At 40.3% G+C, this 10,197-nt stretch overlaps 1 protein-coding gene across 7 annotated transcripts in view; it reads left to right on the top strand.

Annotated features, from left to right (window-relative positions):
* The first annotated feature begins 2,928 nt into the window (after positions 1-2,928).
* The window catches only part of ano3 (anoctamin 3), a 54,178-nt gene continuing 46,909 nt past the window's right edge, over positions 2,929-10,197 (top strand). For 4 of the 7 annotated variants that reach the window (XM_078167835.1, XM_078167833.1, XM_078167834.1 and 1 more), the window contains exon 1: positions 2,929-3,106. In XM_078167835.1, the coding sequence (XP_078023961.1) occupies positions 2,947-3,106 (160 nt within the window). In that variant the 5' untranslated portion in view covers positions 2,929-2,946. Of the gene's footprint in view, positions 3,107-8,007; positions 8,252-10,197 lie in introns of those variants that run through there. The other 3 variants (XM_033634277.2, XM_078167836.1, XM_033634276.2) reach the window with 2 other exon arrangements.

The raw sequence follows: 10,197 nt of genomic DNA, 5'->3' as shown, positions 1-10,197 counted from the left end.
CAATGTGCCAGGAAGCAGGAAGTACCTGCTCATCAATCGATCTACCTCATGTCTCCATAATTTTGAAATCCTCAGGACAGTATATTACTGCACTTAGACTGCACAGCTGTAATGGAGAAAGCACTTTTTTTTTTTCCCGTTTATTTTTTATCAGGGACCATGTACAGAGAACACTGGACTCAACAGAGTAAAGATGCACTGCACCAGATTATAGCTTTTTAGCTAGTTTCCATCTGCAGTCCCTGAAGCAGGTAAAAGAAAAATTAAAATATTACAAAGAGACATATAAAAAGACAGACTGAAACGGTACAAGAAAATAGGGTGCATTGAAATCCATGGGACGACTCACACACAGCGTCCAAAGTGCGAGTGCTCACAGTTCCAGAGAAAACAGTCATACAAGGTGCACACGCCCATACAGAGCACGCAGTGCAATTCCTTTTCAGGGAAAGTTGGTTTTTTTTTCTGACTAGTTGTCCAGACAGAGCACTGGTAACCTAGATAAGGAAGTTTCCAAATCAGTGGTACTTCTAAGACACTGACGTGCAGTTATATCTGTCAAAGGAATACGTTACCCACACAATGATTATTTGTAAATCAGTTAGTCATGCTGTGTTACCTTGGATTAATTTTTCTCACAATTCTCAACGGAAAAGGGCATATTTATTGATTGGCTGGGGAACAGGTTTAACAGAGAGGAAACATGATTAAAACATCCATTTACAAACTCTCACACGTCTCATTTATCCAGTTGCTTGCTCAGTACTTCCCAAACACATGCATTTTCACAAAAAAACCTTAGTTTTGTAGTCTGGCTTTGAAGAAAGGACAGATAGGTTTCACTTTCAGTTCAGTTTTAAGTGTAAGGTTTTATGGAAAATGCATGTGTTTGGGAAGTACTGAACATACAGCTAGATAAATGAGACTGGAATTTTACTGCATGAGTTGTGTGAGACTTTGTAAAGGAATGTTTTGATATAGTTTTGCTATTTAACGTGATCCCTTATTGATAAATAAATCAATATAATTATTGTTTTCCGTAGAGGCATATGAGAAAAAAAAGCAGCAACCTCTGAATTTAAAAAATGAAGCTAATGTGGAAGTGCCAAAAATTGCAGCTCATCGAATAGCCTCTTGAGACCGGCTCCAGAACAGTCAATAACCACAGACCACCATGTTAAAATGCCCAACTTTACAGCAGCTAGAAACAGGTTTACAGCCTGGCACAAAAAGGTTTTGGTCTCTATAGCTAATTTCAACATTCATGACAGCTGTACAGTACCATTTACGGCTTATCATGGCTTAAAGTTACACATATTTGAGGCAAGGGACGACAGGCCAGTTTGAGTTGCCCTGTCTGTCTGCAAGGCATTGGTACAGTCTATGAGTCAGATCCTTCCCTCGCTTATCCACAGCTCCACCCTCTCATCCAAACATGGTCAGTCCTGGCTCCCAAAAACCAAAACGGTGATGGCAGAAATGCCAAACTTGTGGCTTCAGAATGGCAGCCCACAAACCAGTGGGTGATGCAAATTCAATGTAACACTGTGTCATTAATTGGTTTACAAATGGTCATTTTGTCCCTAAGTATTCCTTTAATGGTGTTTGTCAGTGAAGCTCCACAGGGAGTTGAGAGGCTACACTTACTCACTTAACATAGACTGAACTGGTTTAACCCTATTTGGATTCACTCAAACATATTGCTGTATTTTCAACTGTATTACAACAGCCTCCACTCTTTCAAGCGTGGGTTACACAGCCCTCTGGTAATGTGTACCATTGCTGTCACAAACTGACATATTTAAAATTCAGCATTTCAATAATGCACTGTATAAACCAGCATGTCTGGCAGCCATGTGTTGTTTTGTTGTGGGCTCCTTTTGAGAAGAAATGCTGAAGGGAGATGTCGCTGTTGAACCTGCGGAGAATCATTTCTGAGATGTAAAGTACCTCTGACTGTCGGTGAGTCATGTTGTTTGGACTCTGAGCGCAGCCCCGCGGCCCTTCCTGTTGGTCTTAATGAAGCCGACTGCACACATGAGGGAGGGAGCACACATCAGCACACACTGGATGAAAACCTGACTGTAGATGTTGTTTCTCCATTGTAAACAAATTAAAATGCATTATTGTATGCTAACTTGGTTAACCCAAGCAGTGACCTGTTTAGGATTCAGAATGGGAGCCTCCTCATTATGTAAAAAAAAGCAATTACTGCAATGTAATGGCTCAGTGGATGTATGCAGTAATGGTAGATCTGAATTTATAACGTGCTTTAAGCCATTTTTCTTCTCATCGTGCTGATTATTCCCCTTGTAAACATCCACATTGTTAGAGGGGCATTTAGCATATAATATTGTGTTAGTTGCATTGTATCAAAATTAGCTAGTTTATTAGCATCTATGCCAATTTTCATTATTTTACTTTTGCTAACACTGTGAAAACAAACTCCATGATAACAAAACTGCAGGTTGGATAAATATTTATCACTGAAATCTTTAAAATGTATCCCTAAAGAGCATTTATTTGCCTGCACATTTCTGTCAGTTTAAATGTTTTAATAAAAAACAAAACTAACCTAATCAGTAACACAGTTGCTTTTGGAAAGCAAGAGGCCTTATTGTTCCCCATTAGTGTCAAGTATCAGAGGGTAAAAAGGAATTTTAAAGATACATTAATAATGTATGAGAGCAGAAACACGAGAGTGCTAAGTAGGGAGCTAGACTGCTGTGATCACCTGCAAATTTTACTGATCTGAACATACAAGCAATTACATTCTCCCCCTGATGATAACTAAAGAAACCAGTATCATGGTTTGAGTATGTGACACGATGGCCTTTGAAATAAAAGCAACAGTATTATACTTTAATAACATCACGTCAGTGCTGTAGACTCCCACTTTGATCACTTTCTGTGTGTGTTGCAGGATCATGTGGTCAGGACAACTGTATGTCCCTGCCTCTGCTGGAGAGTCAGGCCTCCAGCTCCTCTGGAGCCGACAGGCATGCTCCTATCAATCCCACCAGCAGCCCCTCAACGTCCTGGGGCTCCTCGCTGGCCAACAATCTCCTCTCTGGAGACACAGAGACGGACAGCGACCAACTCTCCGGTGAGTTTGCCAGCAGCTCTTGTGAGCAAAGGTTTTTAAATCCATTACATCCGTCTGAGATCCACCCGTACTTGTTTGGCATATTGCTGCACATCTAATAAGTTAGTATTGAGACTTTAAAGTAGTTCCTTCATGAATATGGACCATGCTGACTCTGCCATTATTCCAATAGTCAATTAGCTGAATTAAATTGGCAAAGGTTTTGAACATCGAATTATCACAAAAGTTATTCATCAAGCAAAAACACCAAATATTCTCCGGTCCCAGCTTCCTAAATATGAGGATGTACTGCATTTCTCTGTTTTTCAACCTGTGTAACGGACAAAAGAAGCCATTTAAAGACATGAGCTTGGACTATGGATAAAGGTGAGGGCATTTTTTATTTATATGCTGAAATTTTTTAGTGTAAATGACTAATTGATTAACTGAAAAACACTTAATAGAATAACTGATACTGAAAAAAACATGTTGCAGGTTTTTAGAAATACTTCATCAGCAGATCCCTCAGCTGCTCAGCCTCAGAGCAAGACATCAGTAGTGGTTTAGTTGAATGTGTTGACATTGGAGGTCTTTGTCATTCAGGAGCCTCTTGAGCAAGCCGAGAGTTCTTTGATTCTCTGAACAGCCTGCAAACACTGAACTTTTTTATGCAGCAAGCAATGGGTTGAATAATAGGGAAGATACAGCTTTGATTGTCTGAATGCGATAAAATATTTCTCCCTTTTCTTTGACTGGAATATTGGATTGCTGATTTAACTGGTTATTTTATGCAGCCTATTACTGTTTTAATCAAACTGCAGTGATTTTGCAGTCGTATCATTTTGACTACTCATTGTTGAGCCCAAAAAAGCTGAAAGTTAAGTTTGCTTTCTAAATTTGAAAGCGTCTTGCAGTGCAGATTTGAAGATTTGATATGTTTGAACTGTGCAAATCATTGTTTGGCTTATGATGTAAAGACGACGTGAAAGGTAGCCATTTTGTTTGAAGGCTGCAAGACTGGAATCTTGTCAAAAGTAGTTCATGGTTGTTTATTTACATGCATAGGCTGAAGTAAACAATGCACTAATGTGGTACCTAGCTGGTGTGCTTACAGCTCAGTCATTCGCCTTTTCAACCACAAGGTGGCAGTGTTTTATTTATGCAGAAACCTTGCCTCCTCTGCAGAGCTATCATCTGACCTACATCTCTAAACTAACAGGCAGGAATGGGAGAGATAAAATTTTTAAATGGGACTGGCCATATAAGAGCTGCTTACTTATTTATTTATCGGCCCAGCGGAAGAAATGCATTTGCCCGGTAGTTCAATGACATGTTATAGGGGTTGGCGCGCACAGCCCTGCCATCAGTCCTCAATAAACATCAGCACAGTGGGAAGAGGAGAGGCGTGCTGAGCTGCAAGAAAGCAGATGGTATTTGCATCTATGACAGATGCCAGACTACTCCCCAGAATACCAGCGCAGACACAGATTGATAAACAAAAGTAAAGAGACCGACCCAACTGCAACCTGTGTTACTGTGACCTTCTGAGGACTGAACAGATCACAGCACTCACTCCAGTGTCTCCTCACACAGCAACAACATGAACAAGACAGGGCTTTCTCTCTCATGAGAGCCTGATTGGAGGTCTGCATGTCTGTAACTCTGTGTGGTTGACCTTGAGATGAGATCAGTGACCTTGCAGATAAACCAGGATAGGACTACGTTTTAACTAAATATCAATATGAAATAAAGGGGCATGTCGAGATACCACATAAATTGACTGTATGATTAATGATAAAATGCCTCATATTCCATAAAAATGTCATATAAATCTGCCAGAAAACAATAGTAAGGCGATAAAAGAGGCACATTAGGGCCCTAGAGTTAACATCAATAAAACAAATAAACTACAAATTCAAACAGACAAATTAAAACAATATGACAAAAGAGAGAAAGGCAGGCGGAGAAATCTCATTTTAAAGTATAATAATAATAAAAAATCATTTGTATATAACTTTTCTTAACAAGGTTACAAAGTGCTTTTCAGGGAAAAAAATGGCAGATAAAAGCCAATAAAATAAAATATGAACAACAAAGTGATCATAAAAACATAAAAACACTGGGGGATAAAGCAAGGTTTAAAGAAAGTGGAAGAAAATGGCCAAGTAGGGAGGATAAAACCTCGCAACTTATTAAGTATTCGTGAATGCTTTTCTATAAAATAAAGTTTTAAGATGGGATATAAAAGATGCTAATGTGAAGTGTGTGTGTGTGTGATCTCAGTAGGCAGAGTGTTGCATAGTTACGGGGGATCTAACAGTAAAGGCCTGATCAGCTTTGGTTACATGCCAAAATTGAGGAACAACAATCAGAGCTGCATCCGCTGATCTAAGGGAACGTCAGAGTCGATAAATCTTTGATGTAATTTGGAGCAAAATTAGGTAAAAGTATTGATTTGTTTTTAATTAAACCAAACTGTATTCTCCACATTCTATTATCCCAAACCTACAGTTCCCCAAAAAAACTCTCAATAATCAAATACAACTTCTGCATGTTAGCTCAGTCCCAAGTTACCAGATTTAACACTGTGTGATCAAACTACACTGCAGCCATTTGTAACACACAGCTCAGTCTTCATGACTGGTGTAACATTTGTTCTGTGAGAGGGATCCCCCTGCCTCTACAGCGGCAGTGTGTCAACACAGCTGAGCCGTGAGCCCTGTAGTAGTAAGCTATAGTATTGATTGTTTTGAGTTTTTCTCACAGCCTCACAGTCTTTAATGCCTGCCAAAGCAAATGGTTCAGCCTTGGAAAAAAAATCAAATGGCCCATTTTCCCTTTATTGATATTTTGGTCTAGTCTTGGTTTTATGTGTTTAAAGGGGAACTACGCCCATTTTCAGAATTATTTTTCAGTTGATATACAGTTATGCTACAGCTATGGTCTAAGATGGTTGAAAAATAAAAGTTAACGTCAACAAATCTCCCAAATCCAAAAACTGGAGTGCTGAAATTCAACTTTGTATTGCCATCAAGTATAAGTGTAGAGCTGCTCCGTAAGACGATGAATAGGGAAGGATATTATAGATGACACTGAGAGCACCCAAGGGAAAATTATGAGTAGCCTATAGCCCCATTTCCACCAAACACTTTCAGTATGGTACCTTTGGAACCAAAAGTAACCCTTCACACATGGTACCTAGACCCTAGCGTTTCCACTGCAAACAGTACTCTTAAATATGGGCAGGGTTGTTGTCACTCACTGCTCCGTCCAGCACTCACTGTATTTCCTCATTATCAGTGACACAGAGGGAAGTCTGCACCTCATTTATCGTCCACAGATTGAGGCTGCACGCCGACGTTTTCTGAACAACATAAAACAAGCTGCAGTGAGTCTCTCTCCATGGGATATTTAAAAACAGTGGGTTTGTGCATTTAGTCCTTCTCAGGTAAGCTCAGGGGTTTAGTGTTGCTGGAGCCCACAGGCACAAGGCTCTGCAAAGCTTTTTTTTTTTTCTCTCTCTGAGTGAGGAGTAGGATATATGCAGTTCACATAACCCGGATGAAATTTATATATGTAAATGCTTAAAGATCCACTCAGTACTAAAAGTATGTCATATAAAAACTAAAGTAATGGTCATAGTTGTCACAGTGAAATTTAAGGTGTGTTGATTGATTCACGTTGTCAACTCATGCAGTGAGTAACGTTACAAGTTAACGCTCCACCTTAAAAGTCACCGGCAGTCGGCCCAGTGAATTAAGTTATTTTTACTCCGACTCCAGCTGCTGTGAGAGGCAGCAAAACATCCTTTCATTTTACAGTTACAGTTTACTAATAAAACTCTCCACGGTATGAACAGTGGTTACATGAACCTCAAAACCAGCCACAACTCAGCACTGAGCAGAGTGACCGTCCTCTATTGACCAATCAACAGACTGCAGTGTTCACAGCTCCACCTTTTAGTACCAGATCTGTGTGCTAGGTACCCCAACAGAGGGGGGACCAAAAATGGGGACAGTATGGAACGGTTCCATTGGTACCATCCACAACTTTTCACAGTGGAAACAGAAAAAAGCGCACCAGACTGAACTGAACCGTACTGCTCGGTGTAAATGAGGCTCATGGGTACAGCTTCTGTTTCAGAACTGAGAAAACTACAATAGAATAAAGTAAACTATAATATAGAGCAAATATTATGGGTCCACAAAATCAGGCTTCCATTCATTCATTGTCTGAAGAGCAGCTCCAGACTTTATACTCAATGACATCACAAGTTCGAGACTAACTTCTCTGGTTTCAGACTTTGTAAAGAGAGTAGATCATTTTCTCAAATATTGATTTAACTTTCCTCTGCTAGGGAAATAATATATTGGAATTTTTTTTTAAATTTAGGTGATGTTCCCCTTTAAAGTTACAGCTGACAACAGCTTTTGTCATCTGATGATGTTATGTTGAAGTTGACATGATGTCCAATAATGCATAGCCTATCTAAAGGGGCTATTTTTAGAATGACTTGTTAAATGAAGTTTCAGTCCTTTCTTTAAGGCAGCAAAATGGTAAAAAAAAAAAAATCCCAAAGAGGCTTGTGGTGTCTGAAATGTGAAGGTGCTATTACATAATCTATTTTTACCAGCACTGACTGCATTGTATTTTAGTTAGCCCTGTAACCTAACTGTATTTGTCCTACCTGATAGACTATGGATTACATATAGGATACGGCAGCTTTCAGCACCGGGTAAAAAAAAGGATGATTGACGACCGAATCAATACACGTCCTTGTCGGTCCATTTGAGATGTGCTGCCCCTGGTAATTTCCCGCAGCTTATTTGGAGCCAGTAAATCAGGACGGAGGGGGGGACGTGTCCATCTCAGGACCTCCCCCGTCACCATGACAACAGCCGTGGATGGTGGCGGTCGGGTAGCGTAGGGGTGGGGGGGGGAGCATGCGGAGCTTAGACAGGTGTTGCTGGGGTTTGCGCATCGCCCGTGAGATCGTTTGGCAGGATGGGAACTGCGAGAAGAACACCTACGCAAGCCCACCATAGTTTCCCATGTATTCTGCAATTTTGCTCCTCGTAATACGGAATTCAATTAACGCTAGGAACCAAGTGAACGTCGCAATGGTGCACCACTCGGGCTCCATCCAGTCCTTCAAGCAGCAGAAAGGTTGGTCGCTGATGTGGTCATCTCCCGCGTCCGCTAATGATTCGTGTCTGAGCTGAGTGTGATGTGTGGAGACTTTTCTTGTCTAGTTAGATAGTTTGTGATGTGAAACGGTACTCGGAGGTATCGGACTCTGTACTTGCTGTAAGTGTGACGCAGAGTTGGAGGTCTTGCAGCCTCCTCCCCCTGGGATGAAGCCTGTTTATGATCCTGGTGCGCGCTGGTATTTTATCCACTACTTTAAGCTTCATTGACTCTATTACCCAAGTCATTATTTGTTAATCAGAAGGGGCGACAGAGATCTATTTAAAGTAGATATTAATAAGTAACACATTGAATATGACTACATTTATTTATTGTTTTTATTATTTAAAATGTGTTTGTCATATTACAGGGGGTGGTTGCAGTTAAAGCTGCACACAGACAAGACATGACCTTTCTTCACACACATGCATTGCAGATCCTGATAAGGTTGTTTCACTATCAACTCACAGTAATGTCCATATGCATCAGCTGTCGGTATGTACAGTGGAACAAGTGGGCTGTGAGCAGTGATTACATTATTTTGTGCATGTGCTTTGAGGAAAGATACAAACTGTTCAGGACAACGCAGAGTAGTTTGTGCTAAGGCTCGCCAAGAATAGCTGCACTCAGGCTTTGACAGTGATAAAAAAATGATTTGAGGCTGTTAAAAGTTCCTGTCATTCAGTCAGCATCTTCACCAGGCAAGTTATTTATGAATCAATATGGGACATCAGATTCCAGTTCATGCTGGTGTCCATGTGGCAATTCGGCGATAACGTGGACAGACATAGATCATGTAACAAACTGTACAGTGAATCAATGAAAATTGGTCTCCGCACAAATTTCTTCAAATCTATAAATAAATGCCCATCGAGTCATCAATCTGTGTCTTCCTCTCCAGCTTGATTACACCGCTGCGCCTGTATTGATTTCAAACCCTAAGTAGGGCTCTTTAGAGAACACTGGTGATTCTTTAATGCTTCGTGTTAGTTATTCATGTCCCTGCTGTCTGCGTTTTAGAACATGCCGGAGAAACTTCTTGTTTCCAGGCTGACACATGCAGGCTGATAAACGGGGAGCGATAACCTCTTTTTGTTGATGTACCTGGGCTGAGGAGGATGAAAGGGTCTCTCCTCTGGCTTCTGATGAGAGGATGCTGAGCCGAGCAGTCAGAAATCTCATGAGTGAGGGATGCCCTGCTGAGGAGGGTGTTAGCTTATGGATCTGCTGTAGCTCATGTCTCTCCACTGGTATTTAGTATGAAAAGAAAGTGTGGGAGTTAGATATAAAAAAGAAGGGAAAGCTGGCTATTTACACCATTTTTTCCTACTAAGATTTACTGTACAGGCACAACACAGACTGAACCACATCCATAATGGTTAGTTTGGAATTTTTGTAATGATCTTAACTAGGGGTGCGGACGATTTGTTGACTAGTCAAATAAATGTTGGTACCCTTGCTAGTAGGCACCAGAAGCACTAGTCAGATACACTTATTATTAAAATTATTTTTTATTTTATGTGATGGTGCTCACTAAATGAAAATGCCATTATCATCAGGCCCGTTTCCTAAAGATTATTGTTTTCAATGAATGTTAGTTGTTAACTTTTATTCTGTGAGTTGTTGTCATGTTTTGTAGGATAATGTGCCACATATTTCAGCAGCATTTAAAATACAATTTGGTCATTGTAAGTAGTGATGAATGATTTCAAATTGCTCTTATAATATACACAGTGCTAGGGGTCGACAGATAATCGGGGCCGATATTATGAATTTTTAGGGTTATCGGTATCTGTGATTTTTTTTTTTTTTTTTTCCTCACCAATATGCCGATACACAGTTTTGTTTTCCTTAGCTGCACTCTTTTGCCCCTGGCGTGCTTCTCACTGCCTGCACATACCACTCTAGGCTCTTAAAAGCAAACT

The sequence above is a fragment of the Epinephelus lanceolatus genome, chromosome 5 (genome assembly GCF_041903045.1).
Source record: "Epinephelus lanceolatus isolate andai-2023 chromosome 5, ASM4190304v1, whole genome shotgun sequence".
NCBI lineage: Eukaryota > Metazoa > Chordata > Actinopteri > Perciformes > Serranidae > Epinephelus > Epinephelus lanceolatus.
Note: the sequence above shows the minus strand (reverse complement) of the source record. Positions and strands in the feature narration are given on the sequence as shown.